Source organism: Rhinatrema bivittatum, chromosome 8 (assembly GCF_901001135.1).
Source record: "Rhinatrema bivittatum chromosome 8, aRhiBiv1.1, whole genome shotgun sequence".
In the NCBI taxonomy this organism is placed as follows: domain Eukaryota; kingdom Metazoa; phylum Chordata; class Amphibia; order Gymnophiona; family Rhinatrematidae; genus Rhinatrema; species Rhinatrema bivittatum.
In genome coordinates, this window is record NC_042622.1 from 164,193,175 (window position 1) to 164,218,212 (window position 25,038).

Genomic DNA, 25,038 nt, shown 5'->3' on the forward strand with positions numbered 1-25,038 from the left:
CAGGAGTGTTCTATGTGTGTGGAAGCGCATTCAAACTGTCATATTCCGAATGAAAAATTAAAAGGATATGTCCCACATGTGCGGACAAATTGTGCCACTTCACGAGTAGTGTATGTTATCTGGTGCACTTGCAAATTACTGTATGTGGGCAAAACTACGAGGAAGTTAAAAACACGGCTCATAGAACATAAGAGTGCATTGAAATGTTTGAGGATGGAAGCCCCTCTAGTGCAACATTTTACAGAGCAGGGCCATGGCTTTGAAGATCTAAGATGCACACTTATCTACTATTTACATTCTTCAGCATTTCAAAGAAAACAGTAAGTACAAAGATGTGTATGTCTGGCAGAACAGAGTGGTCCTGGACTGGCCTGACTGTACTAAGAAAAGGAAATCAGGTAAGAACTAGATTTCCTCTTCATCCAGACACGCCAGTCCAGATAGATGGGATATACCCAATCACACTCTGAGCACCTCCAAAGGAAAATTAGTTCTTACCTGATAATTTTCGTTCCTGTAGTACCAAGGATCAGTCCAGACAGTGGGTTATGTCCCCTATCCAGCAGGTGGAGACAGACCAGAATTGTGAGGATGTCCCTTTAAGGGGAGAACCTCTACACTAACCCCTTCAGTATAACGACTGTCAAAGCATAAAAACAAAGAACCCAAACTAGGGTCAAGCAAGTAACAGTAAAGCTCAATGGAGCAACAATAGAACCCATGGAACCTATACGCTCTTGAATATACTTGGTATGGGCAGATGACCAAGACTTCTGGTGCAATTGCTCAGTAATCTTACTCCATGCCCATTTGAGAAACTGTGAACCTGCAAGAAAAGCTTCGAGAGGACAGACAAAATGACAAACAGGGAAGGGAGTCTTGGTATCCTTGGTACTACAGGAACAAAAATTATCAGGTAAGAAGTAATTTTCCTTTCCCTGTATGTACCAGGATCAGTCCAGACAGTGGGATGTACCAAAGCTTCCCTAAACCGGGTGGGACAGAGACAGTCCCGCTCGAAGCACTTGCCGCCCGAAGGAACCGAACACCAGAGCGTGAACATCCAGACGGTAGTGTCGAGCAAAGGTATGCAAGGACGTCCAAGGGGCGGCCCTGCAAATTTCCTGCGGAGAGACAGCTTGACTCTCCGCCCAAGAAGTAGCCTGAGAGCGAAGAGAATGAACTTTCAGACCCTCAGGAATGGGGCGACCTTGACAGAGATAGGCCGAAGAGATCGCCTCCTTCAACCACCGGGCAATAGTGGTCTTAGAAGCTTGCTTACCACGGTTAGGACCACTCCAGAGGATGAAGAGATGGTCCGAAAGAGGGAAGTCATTAGTAACCTGAAGATAGCGAAGCAGGACCCGTTTAACATCCAACCGACGGAGATCCCCGCCAGTGGGGCCCGCAAGTTCCACCTCAGAAAATGCTGGGAGCTCTACCAACTGATTGACGTGGAAAGAAGTAACCACCTTGGGCAAAAAGGAGGGCACCGTCTTGAGAGAGACCCCAGAATCGGAGAATCGCAGGAAGGGCTCCCGGCAAGACAACGCCTGGATCTCAGAAATTCGCCACGCAGAGGAGATAGAGATCAAGAAGACGGTCTTAAGCGTAAGATCCTTGAGCGTAGCGTGGCGTAGAGGTTCGAAGGGAGCCACACAGAGCGCCCGAAGGACCAGATTGAGACTCCACGACGGACAAGTGGCTCGAGAGGGAGGACAAAAATGTCGAACACCCCGGAGAAACACGTAACACCTCTCAGAAAATGTGAGACATCAGGATGTGAATTCAAGGGCTTACCCAAAATATGACACTAACATTGAAGAGCTGCCACCTGCACAGTCAAGGAGTTAAGAGACAGCCCCTTGGAGAGCCCCTCTTGCAAGACAACTCAAAAATTTGCGGCACTAGTGCTCTACCAGCAGCACACAGGAAAGGTAACTTTCAAACTAGCACACAGGTGCTCTTTGGCACATGCATCAGGGAGCACCCAGATACGCGGCCATTTTATAACTTGCCCGCGTATATATGTGCATATTATAAAATATGTCTGACTGCACGCATACATGTACCCAATTTTAAGTGGGCACATGCCTATGCACAGAAGTTGCTTCAACTGCACAAGTCGTGGAATTTGAAAAGGTGCGCACATCCATGCCATAGGAAAATTGGTTCTTACCTGCTAATTTTTATTCCTGAAGTACCACTGATCAGTCCAGGCACGTGGGTTTTGTTTCCCTACCAGCAGGTGGAGGCAGAGAACAAGAACCCACTCAGTTTCATAACCCTTTTCAATTTCGATGCAATTTTTTCAGATTTATAAGACAGTTACAAAGGAAAATATTTCTATCCAAATGTCCACCGTCTTTACCTGATGATTCATTAGTTCGCCTCAAATCCAACTGGCATCCTCCACCACCCGGGGATCCAGCAATAAACACCTTTCAGGATCTGGTGATCCGCGACGTGGAGAGACTTGAGAATGTAAAAAACCACACATATTTCAATTTGACAACCACTGAAAAATCAGCATTACTTCAGTTGCAGAAACGTTCTGATATCGTTATAAAACCGGCGGATAAAGGTGGCGCAATTGTGGTTATGAGCAGTGACGATTATAAACAGGAAGTGCTCCAACAAATATCTAACACCTCTTTTTACAAACATTTATCAGTGGACCCTACTCCACAAATCCAGGAAGAGATTGAAAACTTACTAGAATCGGGCTATGATCAAGGCTCCTCTCACGCGGGCTGAAAAGGATTTTCTAATAAAAAAAACACCCCCGCATCCCAGCACTATATATCGTCCCTAAGATACATAAGGCATTGAACCATCCACCAGGATGCCCTATAGTATCTGCAAATGACTCCGTACTGGAACAGATTTCTGTTTTTTAAGACAAGATCTTACAACCATTTGTCTCTGAAGCACCTTCATACATTAACAATAGCTCACAAGTTTTGCAGTTCTTGGACACATTGGAAATCCCGGATCACAGTTTATTAGTAACATTGGACATTGAGTCCTTATACACTGTGATACCACAGGATCTAGCAGTCCATGCGGCTGCTGAAAAATTAAGAACACGTCCGGAACCTCAGCGAATTCCATCTGACTTCATTAGCTCATTACTAACGTTGGCATTGTCCAAAAATTATTTTACATTTGAGGGGCAATTTTTCCTCCAGATACGCAGGACAGCGATGGGAGCGGCTATGGCCCCAGATATAGCAAATATTTTTGTAGCCTCCTTTGAAGCTCAACACATCCAGGATTGCCAATGGAAAAAATACATGATCTGTTGGAAAAGGTACATTGATGATGTCCTTGTGATCTGGCAGGGTTCAGAATCAACACTGCTTGAATTTTTCAATTGGTTGAATGCAATAGACTCATGTTTGAAATTCACAATGAACTATCATTCACAACAAATAGCTTATCTTGATATACTTATCACTAAGCAGGACACACATTTATGTACCAGTATTTATCGCAAGGCAAATGAAAGAAACAATTTGTTGAAATTTGATAGCTTCCACCCGACAGCCTTGAAGAGGAATTTGCCGGTTGGTCAATTTTTAAGACTCCGGCGATTATGTACAGATAGACTCGATTTTAAGAACCAAGCGAGGAAGATGGCTGATCGCTTTCTACAAAGAGGATATCCGGTCCCTGATGTAAAGCGAGCATACAAGCGTGCCCTGTATGCTAACAGAGAATACCTATTCCTTAAAAATACCACTGAAGATTTGACAGTAGGACAGACGATGGTTCTAAGGCACACTTTAAAATCAGCAGACATTAGCCAGATAATTCACCAACATTGGAAGATTCTTCAAATACACCCAGTGTTTACAGACCCCATCAGATTCGCATACATCAGGGGTCCCAATGTAAAAAATCATATTGTACGTGCCAGCAATTATCATCCATCACCTATATTGAATTTTCCTGAATGTACAGGCTGCAATTTGTGCGCACTTAAATCTCCAAAAAGTTCTATCACTCTACCCGGCGGACTTCAAGCTGCTTTGCTGGAGGGTGTTTCCTGTCAGGTCAGCTTCGTGGTGTACATCATTTTTTGCCCTTGTGAACTAATGTATATTGGCATGACCAAGCGCTTATTAAAAACTCGTTTAACTGAACACAAGAGCTGTTTGAAAACGGCAAGATGGAGGCACCTTTGGTGTCACATTTTGTGGAACTTCAACATAGTTTCTTGGACTTAAGATGGTCTGTGTTATAACACGTACCTGCACATTGGCGCGGAGGGGACCGCGTCAAGCAATTGAGGACATATGAACAATGGTGGATTTTTCAATTGAATACTGTTCAACCACACGGGCTAAATTGGGAAATCGAATGGTCCCAGTGTATGTGAATTAACAATCAGTTGATTGAATATATCTCAGGTCTCTTCAGATTTGTAGACAGGCGCTCGCACAATCAGCGTGAATTAAATTAAATCACATCATGATTAATCAGTTGAATTCAAGCCATACACATGCACATATATACAGTCTCGCAAAGCCACTGTCTAGCAGGAGTTTTCTCCCAGACCGTGATGAAGCAACATTCACGCTCGCGGGACCGTAAGTACAAGTTGAAGCTCAAGCAAGGCAAGTGTAATCCCAGTAAAACGGGTTGTGATTTAAACTTTATTTTTTCAGAAACTTAAAAGTTACCGAATACGCTCTGGCAGATGTCCACAGTCAGAGGAGTTCCTGAAGCAGCACAGGACGCGAAACGTGCACGTCCAACTATACTCTGCACTTTGAATGACCGGGAAGGGTTGTACCCTCCATGAATTCAGATCCCCAAAAGGGAACTATTGTTGCCAAAAATTTTTTATCTAAAAAGAAAATTCAAACAAAGATCAAACAACACAGGTGAAACAGTGACCAATGATTAAAGATGATCCCTAATACGACTTATGAGCAGATATGCCAATAAGTTTGCGGGATGGTATGAGAGTCTCTTGATCACCTATATGAAATTATAAATAATATTACATAAAGTTGCCATTCGGAACTATCTTTAATTTTTGTAACCTAACGTCTTATACATTATTATATTGTTCGTTGGTATCGAGCTAAAGTTGGAGTCAAGATATTATAGGCAAATTATATTACCATTTGACTCCCCCAATTGCTTCAATGAGCTGTTCCAGATCCTCCACAAACAGCAGTTTCCCCTTAAAGCGAAGGTTAGACAGCTGGGCTTTAGACCACACATTTGCCAACCGATTTCATACCACAGGAGTCTCTTAATTACCGCAGAGACCATACTTCTGGTGGAAGTCCAAATATGTCATAAAAGGCATCTGCCACATAGGCTGCTTCCGCTTCCAAGCGGGACGTTTGAGCAGCCTCTACGGCTGTCCCCAACCTCTTATCGTGCTCCTTCTGAACGCAGCACAAACAGGCTCTCTGCAGATTCCTGCAAACCGCCGCATGCAGGCTCAGAGCTGAAACTTCAGACAGCCTCTTAAGGAGGATTTCTAGTTTCTGATCCTGAATATCCTTCAAGGCCGCTGTGCCTGCCACCAGGATGGTAGTCTTCTTGGTAACCGTGGATACCCAGAATCCACATTGGGAATCTTCTATGACTCCAGGGTCTGTTCCAGCAAGGGATATAATTTGACATAGCTCTGGCTACTTTCAAGCCTGCTTCAGGAGATTCCCACTCCCGATCCATCAACTTCATCATCTTAGGCAACAGGTAAGCCTTAGGGGGTCCCCTCAATCCTTCCAGGACTGGGTTCACCCCTAAGTAACCTTAATCCTCAGCTCTTCTAGAACCTGGGGGGGGGGATCAACAGGCCCAACTCCTCCCTACAGAACAAAATGACCACCCAAGGATCATCCCCATCCGCAGTTGGAATCTCATCCAGACCCTGCAAAGAATCCCCTACCATATTAATAGGATGGATCCAGCAACATACCAACAGAGTCCTTGCCTGGATCCACTGGACCTCCCTGCCCCTGATCCGGATCATCCATCTCAAACGTGTCTTCCTTAACCGCGGACCTCGAGACCAAAAGAGCTCAGGAATCCTCTGGACTCTGCCTGCCTAGGCTTTTTTGCCGCCTGGGACTCCCTAGGCAAATACCTCTTGGTCCCAGCTCTCTTCCTGGCCAAATAAGCCTTATGCATCAAAAGGACAAAATCCGGAGAAAAAAAAGTTTCCAATCCGATGAAGAAGGGTCCAGATTTGCGTTTCCCTGCGCCTGTTCCCCCATCCTGCCACGAGCAGGGTCTTGTTCTGCAGGAAAAAGCATAGGAGGGGAGTCCCAAGGCTCCGCAGCAAACCTTCCTGTGCAGCGTGGAAGTGCCTTGCCGGCGAAGAAAAAAAAAAAAGGCCTAAAAATAAACCCTGCCTGTGAGCACCGCAGGCGGCACTTAACAAGCACCCGGCCCCGCTCACCTGAAGCTGCCTGCCAGCAGCGAAAACTGAACTCAGCTGGTGGAGCACAGCCTATGAGAATTTCTCCATCCCCTTCTGATTCTTTTTGCTTTTTTTTTTAACTCACTTAAAGTGACACACACAGTAGGGAAGAAAATAAAACTGAAATACTTCAAAGTCTGAGCCCAGAAAGGAGACAGAGACCCAGAACCACTGGCTATCACCCCCCCGGAAGACAAGGGTCAAGCTACCCCAGGGATCACCAACCCTCTGCTCTAGCAGAGGAATGGCCCATGAAGGAACTTAACACCTCGGGGAGACAAAACCTTCTTTCAAATCTTTTTCTTTTCCTTTTTTGTTTTTGGAAACTCCAGACTGCATGTTTGCACCTCTACCATGATGGAGGCAGAGAAATACTGAGGGACTGCAAGTGGCACTCTCAGTTATGTAGCAGTGTCTTAAAGTTTTGTTCTCTTCCTCCATTTGCTGGTACAAATGCATAAACCTACTCATCTGGACTGATCCAGGGTATGAACTGGAATTTCAGATTGCAGAGATACACTGAAAGAAACCATACTAGAAGGAGTAACATGCACGCACATACCTGCTGCCAACCGTGTTCTCTCCAAGGTGATCTGCTCATTCTGTGTTTTAAAGTCATATAGCTCAGTACACACCTGCAAACCCAAACACACAAATCATTGTTAAGCACATCATGAACCCAAGTTTGAACTGGATCACAAGAAAAATGGTCTACTGGATCTCAAGAACCAGAACAAAGTTTGCTACAACTTTCTGTTGTGTATGCAGACACTGCCAGATATATGAGACACTTACATGATCTCTTTGCACAATGGCTTCACTTTAAATATGAAATAAAAGTCTGATACCAGCATACTGGAGGTTTGCAACAAATTAAGTTCCCTTCAGGAATATGTTAGGGAATAAAGGCTTGAGGGAGGAGACCTCAGAGGCAACAAGGGAGCCAGTCCCCTGGTTATCAAGGTCTCTGGAAGCAGTGGGCTAAAAACAGACAGGTGTTAACTACCTGGTCACCCGGCTCCACCTGAAGGATGGTCCACCAAGGTACCCAACACCTCAGGGAGCCTCAGTCCAATCTTGACCTTCAGCTAACACTTTTTTCTTTTTTTTTTTGTTAGACTGCAGTTTGTACCTCTGCCATCTGCTGGAGAGAGAAATACGAGGGACTGCAGGTGGCACTCAGTTATGTAGCAGTGCCTCAAAAGTTTCTTCTCTGACTCCATCTGCTGATAGGGAGGCACAACCCACTTGTCTGGACTGATCTGGGTATGAACAGGATCATCATGAGACATTTTAAATCTTGTTCTCTGCAGTAATAAAGCCCACCAAGATGTTGGTCCCCAATATAGGAAAATTGGTTCTTACCTGGGTCAGGTAACAGGGGTCAGGAACCTTTTTGGCTGAGAGAGCCATAAACGCCACATATTTTAAAATGTAATTCCATGAGAGCCATACAATATGTTTAAAACTAAATACAAGTAAATGTGTGCATTTTATGTAAGATCACACTTTTAAAGTACAATAAGTCTCTGAAAATATTACACCAGGCCTTAAGACACCAATACATCTCCTATTAGGAAAACGGACCAAGTCAGGCTGCTATAGAGTCCTACACAGAAACTACACGCCAGCAGAAAACCTCACCTGAATCACGTGCTGTCCCTCACCTAACATAGAATAAAGAGACCAAAACGCATAACAAGAAGCATGCAGAAAAAACTGAATTGGAAACTGCAACAAGCCAGAGTCTCTGTATGCAGTGTAACAAAGGAAAAAAGAAACATCACCCATCCTTATAAAACAAATCAAGAAATATAAAATCAGCAGTAAAACTGTACTAACAAAAAGAACATATTTCAAAACAGCTGATGAGTGGAATATCCAATAATTAAAAACTCATATAAAACATTTCCAGATACCAACAAAATATTTCAAAATAGCAGTCACAAAGACCCAGTAATGAAAAATAATAAGGATACAAAAATTTTTTTGCTCTGCATACCTGGGAACGTTTGATATCCAGGTGTCCTGAGATTGTTCTGAATTAGCAGGAGGTGGGGTGGTTTGCTTGGAACTTTCTCCTCTCTCAGTCACATACCAGCGCTCTCTCTCACACTGGCTCTCAATGACACACCTATACACACATGCTCTCAGTACTCACATATACACGTTTTTTCTCTCTCACTTATATAGGCTCTTAATTACACATTTACACACATGCTGTCTATCTTTTCACGCTTACACACACACACAGGCTTTCAATCACATAAATACATGCTGTCTTTTTCTCTCACACACAGACTCTCATTCACATGCTTACAAACATGTCCTCTCTTTCTCTCATTTACACACAGGCTCTCAATCACATACTCAGATGCTCCATCACCTAAACCAGCTCTCAATCACACACAGACACACATGATCTCTCTCTTACTTATACACACAGGCTCTTAATCATACATACACATGATTTCTCTCACACACAAAGGATCTCAATCATACACACATACTCTTTCACACAAACAGGTTTTCAATCACAAACTTACACATACAGGTTCCCAATGGTAAACTTACATTCATGCTCTCTCTCTCACAGGCAGGCTCTCAATCACAGACATACTCTCTTTCACATGTACAGGCTCTCAATCATTCACATACATGCAATCTCTCACACACACACAGGCCCCCCCCCCCCCCGCGGCCCGGAAGAGGAAGTGGAGAGTATCGGGTGCCTGCGCGGCAAGAAGAGGCCACGCTAGTGCGCTCGGCATCGGCCCGAAGAAAAGAAGACTGCAGCGCGGCTCGGAGGAAAATGAAGAGCTTCAACGGCGGCCGATGGGACTCCACCTCCGCGAGGGCTGAAAATGAAGAGGTTAGCGTTGGGAGAAGGCTGCTGCTGCCGTGAGTTCCCGATACTCTCCACTTCCTCTTCCGGGCCGCGGGGGGGGGGGGGCGGGCGGGAAGAAGAGAGCAGCCGGTGCCGCTGACTCCAGCTGTCCTGCCGCGTTCCGCCCGGGCTTACAGCATTTTAAGCCCGGGCGGAGGAGGACCGGGGAGCAGCTGGGTCAGCGAAAAAGTGTGGCGAAACTCGTCTGCGAGCCAGATGCAGCCCTCAAAAGAGCCATATCTGGCTCGCGAGCCATGGGTTCCCGACCCCTGCTTTAGTACCATGGATCAGTCCAGACTGTGGGTTATGCCTCCCTTCCAGCAGATGGAGACAGATAAAAACTTGAAGGGTACCCCCCCCTCTTAACCTGGTGTGCCACCTGCATCTCCTCAGTATAAAGATTATCCAAGCAGAAACAAGAACAACAACGAATCAAGCAAGGACAAAAGAGAAAAAAAAACAGAGAACCTTAAACTATAACTGTCGGAAACACATGTTAAATCCATAAAGAGAAGAAACCTGTAGCCTTCTTCTGTAGTCTTCTGCAATAACACTGAATATCAGAGCAGACTCTCATGAAAACCCCCTCAACAGGTGGGCTTCTGGACTGATCTGTGGTACTACAGGAATGAAAATTAGCAGGTTAGAACCAATTTTCCCTTCCCTGTACGTACCTGGATCAGTCCAGACTGTGGGATGTACCAAAGCTTCCCTATACAGGTGGGACGTTGAGAGTCTTGCTCGAAGAACACCGCTCCCAAAATTATTTACATCTGGAGCCTGGACATCCAAGCGATAATGACGAGTAGATTGCCACCAAAAACACAGTTTTCAAAGTGAGATCCTTTAAAGTGGCACGTTTAATAGGTTCAAAGGGTGGATCACACAGGACTCTAAACACCAAATTAAGACTCCATGAAGGACACACAGGACAGGCGGGAGGATTCAAATGCTTCGCGCCCCTGAGAAATCGCACCACATCTGGATGTGAGGCTAGCGACCTGCCATGAACCTTGCTTACAAGAGAACCCAAGGCAGCCACTTGTACCCGGAGGGAATTAAAGGACAAGCCTTTGGCTAAGCTGTTTTGCCAAAATGTGTTCAACCGAAGACCTGCTGGGATAAATACCGTGCTCACGACACCACGCCTTGAAAACTCTCCAGACTGACATAGGACAGGGAGGTAGAGGTCTTTCTGGCTTGCACAGAGTAGTAATTACGTCCTCTGAATACCCTTTCTTTCTCAATCGCCACCTTTCAAAAGCCAGGCCGCTAGACAAAAGCAATCTGTCTGGTCTAAAAACATAGGGCCTTGACGAAGCAGATTTGGAAGATGTCCTAGCCTCAGGGGACCCTCCACCGCAAGATTGACCAGGTCCGCAAACCATGGACGGCGGGCCACTCTGGTGCCACTAGAATTACTTTCCCTGGATGAACCTCTACCCTGCATAGAATCTTGCTGACCAGAAGCCAGGGAGGGAAGGCATACAGAAGCACAGAGGTTGGCCACGGAAGCACCAGCACATCGACTCCCTCCGCGCCATGTTCCTTCTGCGACTGAAGAAGCAAGGAGCTTTGGCATTTCGTTGTGTAACCATTAAGTCCAGGGTGGGAGACCCCCCCCCATCTGCGCGAGATGAAGTCCATTGCTTGATCTGAAAGCTCCAACTCTCCTGGATCTATCCGCTTCAGACTCAGGAAATCTGCTTGTACGTTGTTGGTTCAGCGATGTGAGATGCCAAAGCAGGGCGAGATGCTTCTCCGCCTAAGTCATGAGTTGTTCCGCTTCTGCGGCCACCGCCTGACTTTTGGTGCTGCCCTGGCGATTGATGTAGGCTACTGTCGTCGCATTGTCGGACAGGACTCGGACAGCCCGATTGTGTAGCAGTGGGAGGAAGTGCCGCAACATCAACTGAACTGCTTTGGTCTCCAGGCGATTGATTGACCAGCTCGCCTCCTTTGACGACCACCGGCCCTGAACTGACAGACTGACAGACCACTCCCCAACCGGAGAGACTGGCATCCGTGGTCACTACGATCCACTTTGGAACTTAGAGGTCCACTCTGAGTCAGGTGTTCCGGGACAAGCCACCAGCCAAGACTGGATCTGGATGGATCGGTGAGAGGCAGGGGGACCTGAAATTCCTCAGACTTTAGATCCCAATGGGAAAGTAATGATCGTTGTAATGGTCTCATATGAGCAAAGGCTCAGGGAACCAACTCCAAGGTGTACGCCATGGAACCGAGGACCTGCAAATAGTCCCAGGCTTTGGGGAGTGGTAGCGACAAGAGGCAACGAACCTGCTGCGTCAATTTGTCGATCCGATCCGGCAGAAGGAACACCTTCCCCACACATGTATCGAACCGGGCCCCCAAGAAGTCCATCGTCTGTGACGGGAGGAGGTTGCTCTTGGCCTGATTGACAACCCATCCAACCGACTCCAGAAGACTCACAACCCTGATGACAGCCTCCTCGCAGAGGGCCCTTGACTTTGCTCGAATAATCCAGTCATCCAGGTACAGGTGAATCAAAAGTCCTTCCCTCCAAAGGGCTGCTGCCATGACCACCATAACCTTGGTGAATGTGCGAGGTGCCGTAGCCAGACCGAAAGGTAGGGCACAGAACTGGAAATGCATACTGAAAATCATGAAGCGAAGAAACTTCTGATGATCCTCACGAATAGGTATGTGCAAGTATGCCTCCATCAGATCCAGGGAAGCCAGGAACTCGCCCTTGCGGACTGCTGTAATGACTGAGTGCAGAGTTTCCATCCGGAAATGCGGGATTTTGAGAGCCCTGTTTACCTTTTTCAGGTCTAGGATAAGTCAGAAAGACCCCTCCTTCTTGAGGACCAAGAAATAGATGGAGTAGCGCCCCTTCATCACTGCGCTCGGGGAACAGGCACTACCGCCCCGAGAGATGTCAACCGGTCGAGGGTCTGGCGGACAATGTGCGCTTTGCTTTGTGAACCGCAAGGGGATACCATAAAGAGGTCTTGGAGAGGCCGAGCAAATTCCAAAGCGTAGCCGTGTTTTATCTTGTTTAAAACCAATTGATCGGAGGTTATCCTGGCCCATTCCTTGTAAAACAGACAACCGGCCCCCTACACGAGGAATCGAGGGATGGGCCGACCGTATCTCATTGAGAAGACTTGGATCCAAGCGACGTAGAAGCAACCCCGATGCGAGAGGTTCTGCACTCCCGAAAGGATGAGGCCCAGGTTTGCGGCCTGCCCGTTGGCAGCCTCTGACCCGCAGCCTGCGCTCTGTTCTGACGAAACATCCAAAAACGAGAGCGAGCCGATGGGAAGCCCCTGGAAGGTTTCAGTCTATCCTCTGGGAGCTTGTGGACCCTGTTTTCTCCCAGGGACTTTATCAGTTTCTCCAAGTCTTCCCCGAAAAGAAACTTTCCTTTGAACGGTAATGCACTCAACTGGGCTTTGGAAGAGACGTCTGCTGCCCAGTTATGAAGCCACGGGAGCCGCCTCACAGACACTACGGACGATATACTGTGAGAGGAAATACGGAGAAGATCATACAGAGCATCCGCCCCATATGCAACCGCCACCTCCAAACTCTCCGCTTGCGCTGACTCATCAGGAGGGAGGACTCTGGACGTTAACAATTGTTGCATTCAGTGGAGGCTCGCCCGGAGCATGTAGCTGCTGCACACAGCTGCTTGGATTCCCAGGGCTGAAACTTTGAATATGCGCTTGAGGAGAACTTCCCGTTTCCTATCTTGAAGGTCCTTGACTGCTGCCGCTCCTGCGACCAGGATTGTGGTCCTCTTTGTCACAGCAGACACTGAGGTGTCCACCTTAGGAAACCTCAAGAGCTCAAGGGACTCCTCGGGCAAGGGATAAAGTCTGTCCATAGCCCGACACACTTGCAAGCCTGCTTTAGGCACATCCCATTCCCAGGCCATCAGCTGCTGGAGCATCGGATGAAAGGGAAAAGCCTTTGCTGGAACCCGCAATCCTGCCAGAACCGTGTCTATGGAATCCTGTGAGGAAGCAACAAAAGAGTGGATGCCCAAGAAAGTCTTTGCCAATTCTTTAATAGGTGGAGACGTATAAGAAAAGTTAAAATTGCCCGACTCAGGCCGAGTTTCGCCACATTCCAGTGGCTGCCTCAGGGGCTACAAATGAACAGACAGAATAAATACGTAAAAAATCATAAAACATTAAAATAATAAATTAAAAAACAGACCAATTACGTGAATAAAATTAAATTATAGAACAAACAGCATTGAGAACCTCACATAAAACAACAAGAATAGAACAGATATAAAACATCTATAAAACATGTCACATATACCAGAGAAAAGAGCATGTGAGCAACATCATCAGTATGTATAAGAGACCTACATATATTTTGATACCTTAAATTTTAACACACTCAAGAATTCACAATGGAATGCAAATTGCCATCCGCAGTGTAGGCATATCTGTAAAAATGATGACACTCAATTAAATATATTAAGAAACAGAAGAAAAAACAAAAGACAAAAAAGGAAAACACAAAAAACAAAAAAATAGAATTGAAAACTAAAAAACTATTAACTTGTAATGTGAATATGACACACCTGATGTGTAATGGGTAATGCTTAACCATCTGTCGGTTCCATTCACTGATGGTACCGCATACTAAAAGGAATTCAAGAGAAAATAAATTCGAGAAAAAATGATGTGTACCTAACATAATTAATTATACCAATATTAAATAAACTATGAAAATATATTCCGAACTGAATATTCAAAAGAACATATACATGGCAACTGTTGACACTAGGTTCTATAAAGAAAACAATCTCCCAAACTCAAAACACAAGTAATGTCAAAAAAATGCCTTTTAATTTTTGCTTCTTTCAAAGCGAAAACCAATTGCTCAAAGTAGAAAAAAATTTTGAGTCCCTGTTAATCAAATATGAATCATAATTAAAAACAGAGTATCATGTAACAGTTGCTGGTCAAGACAACAAACTATTTGGTGCTGCAATTAAATGACAAAAGAAATTCTGGGTCATACTTATACAAGTATGAGTCATAATTAATAAAGAACGAACATCATGCAACACTTGCTGTTCATAGCGACAAACTCTTAAATGCTGCAATTGAATTGCAAGCAAAGGGAAAACGAAAAGTGCAAAAAATGCAGAAAAAAATCAAACACACAACCCTTTGCCACATGACGTAAACACATCCGTGAAGTATTAAATGATATCTGTCACCTTATTGTAAATGAATATAATAAACATGCCGGAGAGAAAGTGAATTTCAAAACACGCCGCTTAAAGTGACCAAAAAGTTAAATAAACTACCAAAATGGAGCAGTGCTAATATTCATGATAGAGTGTAAGTGTGCACAAAGCTAGCAACTAAAAAATGTAACTAAAAAATGTAAACACAGTTTGCCGTCTATCGTAAATCAACTCGGATCGTCTCCCTTCTCATCAATGCATAGAGGCAGAGAGATGTCAATTCAAAATTTAAAACAAGTTTAGGCGCCAAAAATGTTGTCAATAAAAAAAGGGGGATGGTCAAATGAATCACGATACCAAATCAGAACAGATTAATTGAAAGCGAATATAGTGCACAACTTGCTGATCATAGCCAAAAAAAATTTTTTTTAAAGGGAAAATGAAGAAACGTGTGAAAACGTGTGACAATCTAACAACACAAAAGGTTTAAATTATTTACAGTCTTCTGCGGATCAACTCGAATAGTCTCCCCTCTTGTCAATGCAAAAAACCAGAGCGGTGTCAGCTCAAAATTTAAAACAAATTATGGCGCCAAAAATGTTGTCAATCAGGTAAGGGGGTGTGGTTAAATCTTTCGTAAAAAAATTTTTGTGCAACTTATCACAAATACTAAGAAAACTCAGTATCAGCACTAATACCAACTTAATATGTTGAAATATTCAATTTTATTTGGCGCCAAAGTGCTATGTCAATCACAGAGTGAAGGAGGCGTGGTTACCTCAAAAAACTTACTATTGTGTAAGCACTCTACTGATCTGTCGGTTCCATTCACTGGAACAGACAGATGGTTAAGCATTACCCATTACATATCAGGTGTGTCATATTCACATTACAAGTTAATAGTTTTTTAGTTTTCAATTCTATTTTTTGGTTTTTTGTTTTTTCCTTTGTCTTTTGTTTTTTCTTCTGTTTCTTAATATATTTAATTGAGTGTCATCATTTTTACAGATATGCCTACACTGCGGATGGCAATTTGCATTCCATGTGTTAAAATTTAAAGGTATCAAAATATATGTAGGTCTCTTATTCATACTGATGATGTTGCTCACATGCTCTTTTCTCTGGTATATGTGAGATGTTTTATGGATGTTTTATATCTGTTCTATTCTTGTTGTTTTATGTGAGGTTCTCAATGCTGTTTGTTCTATAATTTAATTTTATTCAAGTAATTGGTCTGTTTTTTAATTATTTATTATTTTAATGTTTTATGATTTTTTACGTATTTATTTTGTCTATATATGTTCATTTGTAGCCCCTGAGGGCAGCCACTGGAATGTGGCGAAACTCGGCCTGAGTCGGGCAATTTTAACTTTTCTTATACGTCTCCACCTATTAAAGAATTGGCAAAGACTTTCTTGGGCATCTACTCTTTTGTTGCTTCCTCACAGAATCCTGTGGCAGGATTTCCTGAGGAAGCTCTACCCCGAGTTCCGATAGGACCCAGGGAATAAGAAGGTCCAATTCTTCCCTGTGGAACAGATGGACAACTTTTGGGTCATCACCATCCAGAGTCACCTTTCCCAGGACCTCCTCTGACCCCGTTCCGGGTAGGGGCAAGAGAGTCTGGAGCACAGACGCCAGCCGCGTCCGGAAGGGCAGACCCACCCGAAAGCGAGGAGCCCCGCAACTTAGCGACACGCAGGGACACCTGGGGGTCTAGGCGCTTGGCAACTTTGTGGGGACGCCCTTCAGAATGACCCAAATGTGAAGCACCGCTTTGCTGAGTCTTTGCAGCCAAAAAGGTTTTGTGCATTAGCAGCTCAAAATCCAAAGTGAAGGCATTAGTGCCAGCGCCTTCCCCCACCAGGGGATCGGGCTCACCTTCAAAAATGCCCTGGTCTGGATCTAAAAGATCCTCAGGACTGGCAGGAACCGGAGATAAGTCGGGAGGGAGATCCCCTCCGCCCATTGCTCTGGCTCATGCTTCAGCGAAGGAATTCAAAATGGCTGCCGTTCCTGCGCTGAGCGGAAACGGATTGGTCTGAGCCTCTTGAAGTGCTGATCCTTTTACTGTGGCTTTGTGGAACTCCCCATTGCTCGAACAGAGCTATCTTCCCCTCCGGAGAGGCACAGAGTGCAGGAGGCCTGAACGGAAGAGGTGCGAAGCCAACACCCCGCAGGCAATGCAACATGAAGGATGTGGATGCCATTGGGGCAGAAAGAAAATTCACAGCTGAAAAAGAAGCGTCTGAGAGCCCGACCAACAAAAAAAAGAAACTGCCCGGAATCAACCCAGTCCCTTTACCGCAGAGCAGCCGCTATAGGAAGCAAAAGAAACGGCAGAAAAAGGCTGACAGGCTGCCTCTTGCTTTTTTTTCTTTTTTTACATAATCAGGCCGGGGATAAGGAAGGGGGAGAGGGACCGGACCACCAGTAATCCCCCCCCCAGGCGCCTTACCTGTCAGGAGCCCCGCAGGGTCACCAACCCCAGCTCCTCAAACCTGCTACCAGGGGGGATGGTCTCATCAGGACCTGCCTAGCTCCGGGAGGTTATGCTTTTTTGTCCTGCTTGATTCCCTTTTATTATTATTTTTTTTTTTTTAAGAAGAGACTGCCTTAACCCCAAGATCAAGGCAAGACTGCAGGGTTTGCACTATCTCCATCTGCTGGAGACAGAGAAATACTGAGGAGATGCAGGTGGCACACCTGCATCTCCTCAGTTAAGAGGGGGTGCCCTTCAAGTTTTTCAGGTTAAGAGGGGGTGCCCTCTTAACCTGAAGGGCACCCCCTCTTAACCCCTGAAGGGCACCCCCTCTTAACCAGGTTAAGAGGGGGTGCCCTTCAAGTTTTTCTCTGTCTCTATCTGCTGGAAGGGAGGCATAACCCCCAGCCTGGACTGATCCGGGTACATACAGGGAACTGCATGATTTATTAGTCCCTTAATAAGCCAGGAAGATCATTACGTTCTTTGGAACAAGATATGCTAGTAATATCTCCTGTAAAAACATGTCAACTGTCCAATAGTTGGAAAAGGTTTTTTTCTACCCTTGGCCTAATGCTCTGGAATAGCCTTCCAGGTCTTTTGAAAAAAAAAAAAAAAGATTTAAAAGACATTTCAGAAAGGACTTAAAACCTTATTCTTTCAAGAAGCTTTCCAGAGTTAATTGACATTAGCATTATCTGCCAGTTTGCTCTCTAAAAGTGCACTGCACATTGTGTTTTTGTTATTTTATGAGTCATGTTTTTATATATATTTTTTAATTTCTTATAAATTGTATGATTTTTATTGCTGTGTACTCTGCATCGGACAGCATTGCTGAGAGATAAATTAGGAAAGGAATGCAGAATAAAACAGAGAATATCATAATGCCTCTATTGCTCCATGATGCGTCCTCATCTTGAGTATTGTGTGCAGTTCTGGTCACATCAAAAAAAGATATAGCAGAATTAGAAAAAGTACAGAGACTGGAAAGCAGAGTTGCTTACCTGTAACAGGTGTTCTCCAAGGACAGCAGGATGTTAGTCTTCACACAAGTGACATCAGATGGAGCCCAATGCAACGTATGTCAAAGTTTCTAGAAACTTTGATTAGGCACACTGAGCATTCCCTGTATCATGCATCCACACGGGGTCCATCTTCAGTCACATAACATAGAATTACAATGAAAAAAAAAATTGGAGAAACCCAACTCCACAGGGTGGCAGGCAGGATTGATGAGGACTAACATCCTGCTGTCTTCGGAAAACACCAAGGTAAGCAACTCTTTCTCCAAGGACAAGCAGGATGGAAGCCTTCACACAAGGGTGAATCCCTTGCTATAGGGCTGTTCCTCAAAACAAAAAGGGGCCCAACAGACAAAGCCTTGACATGACCCTCAAGATGTAGTCCCACCTGCATAACAAAAGGAGATGCAATCTGCTAGCCAATTCGATAGTGTCTGACAATGGCAACGCCCAACCTATTCTTATCAAAAGAAACAAAAAGTTTGGTGGACTGTCTATGGGCTTCTATCTGCTCCAGATAGAAGGCTAAAACTCATTTGCAGTTCAAACTGGGTAGTGCTCATTCACCTTGGTCCAAATGAAGCCTGGGAAAGAATATTGGCAGGATGATTGACTGGTTAAGTAGGAAATCTGACACTACCTTAGATATCTTGCTAGAATTTAGAATAAAAGTGGATAAGTCACTAAGGCTTGGAGCTCATTGACATTGCACGCTGAAGTGACTGCCACCAAAATTATGACATTCCAAGTTAGGTACTTTAAGTCACAGGTGCACAGCGGTTCAAAAGGAGCTTTCATCAGCTGAGCTACCACCACATTGAGGTCCCGAGACACAGTGGAAGGCCTTAGAGGAGGCTTCATTTGAAGCAGGCCCCACATAAAATGTACAACTATAGGTAGTACAGAGATGGGCATACCATCTACACCATGGTGGTAAGTGCCAATTGCACCAAGATGGATCTTAACGGAAGTGGTCTTCAAGCCAGCCTCTGATAGGTGTAGAAGGTAATCAAGCAGTTTTTGTTTGAGGGCAGGAGAACAGATTTAGGGCCTTCTGCTCACACTACAGAGAAAACCTCCTCCACTTCAGTCTGCAGGACTTTCTAATAGAAGGTTTTCAAGAAGCCACCAGAACTAGAGGCCCATCTTCCGAAAGATCGAGCGACTGCAGAATTAACATAGAAACATATAGAAGTGACGGCAGAAGAAGACCAAACGGCCCATCCAGTCTGCCCAGCAAGCTTTCACACCTATTTGTTTTCATAATCTGTTACTCTGACCGCTGAGGTCAGGGCCCTTATTGGTAACTTTTTAGTTCCAATTCCCTTCCACCCCCACCATCGATGCAGACAGCAATGCTGGAGCTGCATCTAAGTGAAGTATCTAGCTAATTGGTTTTGGGTAGTAACCGCCGCAATAAGCAAGCTACTCCCGTTTGTTTACCCTGCATGTGCAATTCAGCCATTGTTGGTTGTCTGAATAAAAATCCTCTTTACTTAATTCCCTCTGTTGCTGAAGCAGTAAGCTGCGCTGGATACTTATTCCAAGTCAAGTATCATGCTTAATTGATTCGGGGTAGTAGCCACCGTAACAAGCAAGCTACACCCATGCTTATTTGTTTACCCAGACTATGTAATTCATTCCTTGTTGGTTGATGCTGATATAAATCATCTTTTCTTCATTCTCTCTGCCGTTGAAGGAGAGAGCTATGCTGGATGTGCATTGAAAGTGAAGTATCAGGCTTATTTGATTTGGGGTAGTAACCGCCGTAACAAGCAAGCTACTCCCCTGCTTTTTTGTGGATGCAAATCCTTTTTTCCACATTTCCTCTTGCTGTTGAAGCATAGAGCAATATTGGAGTCGCATTAACTGTGTGTATGTTTATTGAATAAGGATATTAATCTCCAGGTAGTAGCCATCATTCCCGCAATTAACCTCTCAACATCCAAGCTGAGAGTGACAGGGACTGGAGGGTGGGATGCTGCAGCCTGCACTGATCCTGCGTGATGAGATCTAGGGAAGTCCCAGACCAATTGGTCTCTGGATAGACAACTTCCGAAGGAGCAGAAACCAGACCTATCTCAGCCAATGAGGGGCTATGAGAATAATAGTACCTCTGTCCTTGCAAAGCTTCGAGAGTCTTCGTCACTAAGGGAATCTGAGGATACGCATACAGAAGCCCTGTGCCCCAATGGCAGGCGAGGACATCTGAGGCTGGTTCGCTGTCTGTCCTATGAAAGGAGCAGAACTGAGGTGCCTTCCTGTTGGCAGGGGGGATGCAAACCGAGCTACATCTGGGCTCCCCCAGAGACAGTATATCCGATTCGCTACCTCTGGTCCAGGGACCACTCATGGGGTCTGAAGGCTCGACTCAGCATGTCCACTACCACGTTCTCTGTCCAAACCAGGTACATGGTCCTGAGCACCACCCCGTGGGACAGGGTCCATGACCAGATCTGGACCACTTCCTGAAACAGGAGGTATGATTCCCGTGCCTCCCTGCTTGACGACATACCATATTATTACTTGGTTGTCTGTCTGGATCAGGACAATTTTGTTGGACAACTGATCTCTAAAAGCCCATAATGCGTACCTGATCGCCCGGTGCTCCTGGAAGTTCATCTGACCATAAGCCCTGGGTGCTGAGCCCATCCACATGAACTCTCCACCCCAGGGTAGATGCATCCTTGGTTAACACAATTTATGTGGGAAGACTCCAGATTGCAAAGTACTCACTACCAGGACATGGAGTCCCGGAGGGATGGGGTGACTTGGATGAAGTCTTTGAGGCTCTGTGCGGCTTGCCGCCACTGAGACCTCAAGGTCCATTGGGCTCTGCGCATGTGTAATCGTGCCACGGGCATGGATGGTTGTGGCCCAACAACCTCAACATGTGCCAAACCGATACCTGCTGGCTCAGTTTAACTTCCACAAAAATGGCCGCTACCATGACAGCCCTCTGGCACGGCACAAAAGCCTTGGCTTGGGCTGTGCCTAGCAGGGCTCCAATGAAGTCCAACTGAGGTGATGGACTGAGATGGGACTTTGGGTAATTTAGAACGAACCCTAGTGATTTCAACCCCTGAATGGTCAAGCACATGGACCTGGTTGACCCTGCCTGAAACAGGTTCTTGACCAGCCAATCGTCCAGATAGGTGAAAACATGCACTCCCAGCCTGCAAAGGTGCGCCACCACCACAACCAGGAATTTTATGAATACCCTTGGTGCGGGCGCAAGCCCGAAAGGCAATATCCGGTAGCAGAAGGGCTGTTGCCCCACAACAAACCGGAAATACTTCCTGTGACCATGGAAGATCTCAATGTGGGTGTATGCATCCTGTAGGTTGAGGGAGCATAGCCAGTCCCCTTGTTGCAAGAGGGACATCAAGGTGCCCAGGGAAACCATCTAGAACTTTTCATTTTTTAGAAATGTATTCAGGGCCCGAAGGGTCTAGCATGGGTCGAAGTCCTCCTGTTCTCTATGGAATCAGGAAGTACCTGGAGTAAAATCCCCGCCCTCTTTGCCATGGTGGAATGGGCTCAGTCGCTCTGGCCATTAAGGAGGAGAATCCCACTTGTAGTACTTCCTGATGCACTATCGGCCCCCAATACGGACACGGACGGCAATTTGATGGGATACCCAATAGATAATTGGTAGCCCCGACGGATGATGGACAGAACCCACTGGGTCTGATTTAACACTAGGCCACTGGTTCACAAAGAACTGAAATCTGCCCCCAACTCAAGGATCCATCACCCCGGGTATGGATGACTGGCTGATACTCCTGCAGCCCAGCAAAACCCCGGCCCTGGGTTTGACCGAGGAGCCAGCTGGAGCTTGGGAGCTCTCTGCTGCCTGGGACAGCCACGAGACCTCTGATAAGAACATAAGAAATTGCCATGCTGGGTCAGACCAAGGGTCCATCAAGCCCAGCATCCTGTTTCCAACAGAGGCCAAAACCAGGCCACAAGAACCTGGCAATTACCCAAACACTAAGAACCACCCATGCTACTGATGCAATTAATAGCCGTGGCTATTGCCTAAGTATAATTGATTAATAGCCATTAATGGATTTCTCCTCCAAGAACTTATCCAAACCTTTTTTGAAGCCAGCTACACTAACTGCATTAACCACATCCTCTGGCAACAAATTCCAGAGCTTTATTGTGCGTTGAGTGAAAAAGAATTTTCTCCGATTAGTCTTAAATGTGCTACTTGCTAACTTCATGGAATGCCCCCTAGTCCTTTTATTATTTGAAAGTGTAAATAACCGAGTCACATCTACTCGTTCAAGACCTCTCATGATCTTAAAGACCTCTATCATATCCCCCCCCTCAGCCGTCTCTTCTCCAAGCTGAACAGCCCTAACCTCTTCAGCCTTTCCTCATAGGGGAGCTGTTCCATCCCCTTTATCATTTTGGTTGCCCTTCTCTGTACCTTCTCCATCGCAACTATATCTTTTTTGAGATGCGGCGACCAGAATTGTAAACAGTATTCAAGGTCCGGTCTCACCGTGGAGCGATACAGAGGCATTATGACATTTTCCGTTCTATTAACCATTCCCTTCCTAATAATTCCTAACATTCTATTTGTTTTTTTGACTGCTGCAGCACACTGAGCCGATGATTTTAAAGTATTATCCACTATGATGCCTAGATCTTTTTCCTGGGTGGTAGCTCCTAATATGAAACCTAACATCGTGTAACTACAGCAAAGGTTATTTTTCCCTATATGCAACACCTTGCACTTGTCCAGATTAAATTTCATCTGCCATTTGGATGCCCAATCTTCCAGTCTTGCAAGGTCCTCCTGTAATGTATCACAGTCTGCTTGTGATTTAACTACTCTGAATAATTTTGTATCATCCGCAAATTTGATAACCTCACTCGTCGTATTCCTTTCCAGATCATTTATATATATATTGAAAAGCACCGGTCCAAGTACAGATCCCTGAGGCACTCCACTGTTTCACTTTTCCACTGAGAAAATTGACCATTTAATCCTACTCTCTGTTTCCTGTCTTTTAACCAGTTTGTAATCCATGAAAGGACATCGCCTCCTATCCCATGACTTTTTAGTTTTCATAGAAGCCTCTCATGAGGGACTTTGTCAAACGCCTTCTGAAAATCCAAATACACTACCATCTACCGGTTCACCTTATCCACATGTTTATTAACCCCTTCAAAAAAATGAAGCAGATTTGTTAGGCAAGACTTCCCTTGGGTAAAATCCATGTTGACTGTGTCCCATTAAATCATGTCTTTCTATATGCTCTACGATTTTGATCTTGAGAATAGTTTCCACTATTTTTCCTGGCACTGAAGTCAGGCTCACTGGTCTATAGTTACCCGGATCGCCCCTGGAGCCTTTTTTAAATATTGGGGTTACATTGGCCACCCTCCAGTCTTCAGGTACAATGGATGATTTTAATGATAGGTTACAAATTTTAACTAATAGATCAGAAATTTCATTTTTGAGTTCCTTCAGAACCCTAGGATGCATTCCATCCGGTCCAGGTGATTTCTCTTTAGTTTGTCAGTCTGGCCTACTACATCTTCCAGGTTCACAGTGATTTTGTTCAGTTCGTCTGACTCAAGGGATCAAGGAGGTGGAGCCTAGTACTTTCATTGGCAAAAGGACTTCCTTAGCACCTGCCTTGATGGCCTCCTGAAAGAGGACCACTGGTCTGAAGCGCTGGCAGTGAGTTGGAGGGTCTCATGATGGTCCCAAAGTTGGGCCACAGCATCCCTCACCCTATCTACAAAGAGATTCTCTCCTGTACATGGCACAGAGTCTCATTCTTGTACCTCTGGTCAAAGATCAGAGGCCCTCAGCCATGACATTCTGCAGGTGCAGATTCCTTCTGCAGTCACTCTCCAAGCCATCTCAAAAACATCATAGGCTGCACAGACCTAGTGTTTTCCACACTCCAAACCCATGCATACCAGTAACACGAGGGTGTCTTGCTGCTGTTGTGGCAGCTGCTCAGCCACTTTCTGCACCTGCTTCCAGATATTCCAAGAATATTGGCTTATGTAGAGCTGGTAGGCAGAGATGCGGGCAATAAACATGGCGCCTTGGAACACCTTCCTTCCAAGAATGTTCATCATTCTGTGGTCCCTCCACAGGGGCACAGAGGAGTGGGTACAAAAGCGCTTGGCCCTCTTGAGAGCAAATTAGACCACAGACTGGTGGGGCAGCTGACACTGATCAAACCCAACAGCCTTCTGGACAAGGTAAACCCCATCTGCCTTATTAACAGGAGATATTGAGGAGTGTTCCCAAATCCTCAGCATCTCCAAAAGGATCTCATCTAATGGCATTACCATGATCTCCTTAGGAGCCTCCACAAACTGAAGGATCTCAAGTGCTTGTGCTTGGCATCCTCTTCCGGCAACAGCTGGAACGGGATGGCCTCCACCACCAACCTCACAAAACCTGTGAATGTTAAGATCTCAGGCAGAGACTTTCTTCGCTCTTCTGGAGAAGAAGGGTCTGATGGGAGACCATCCATGTCTTCTGAGGAAAACTTCTTCTGATCATCCACCCAGGCATCATAGGGACCCTCAACTTCACTATATGTCACAGGGGATAGAACCCTAGGTGCTCGGCCAACGTCCAGAGATGCAGACACTGATGGAACCGGATGGGGTCCTATAGGCCTTGGCGATCCCGCCAGCCTCGGTGGAGCTTCCTCCTTGGAGTAGTCAGCGATGACCACTATCAGTAGGAGGCGGCCCCAGGGACCCCCACTGGGCACCAGCGCCGGCCCGGGAACCAATGCCAGCTGGGTTGGTAAGGCACCGATGAGCACAATCAGCTTCTCCAGAAGTGGTATGACAATTGGCAGTACCAGTTCCGGTTCTGTCGATGCCACAGGACTGTGGCTCTGCAGTTCCCACTCCACTGCCAGCTGGACCAGACGTTCCAGCTCCTCCTCGAACACTGCCAATGCCAACACTGACTAGGAGGAAGAAGGAGTGGCCAGATCTTCC

The 25,038-nt window shown here is 45.6% G+C and overlaps 1 protein-coding gene across 1 annotated transcript in view; it reads right to left on the minus strand.

Moving 5' to 3' along the window:
- The window catches only part of SPAG5 (sperm associated antigen 5), a 131,844-nt gene that overhangs the window by 89,065 nt on the left and 17,741 nt on the right, over window positions 1-25,038 (minus strand). Inside the window, exon 5 of the mRNA XM_029613522.1 lies at window positions 7,014-7,086. Within this exon, the coding sequence (XP_029469382.1) occupies window positions 7,014-7,086 (73 nt within the window). The remainder of the gene's footprint in view (window positions 1-7,013; window positions 7,087-25,038) is intronic.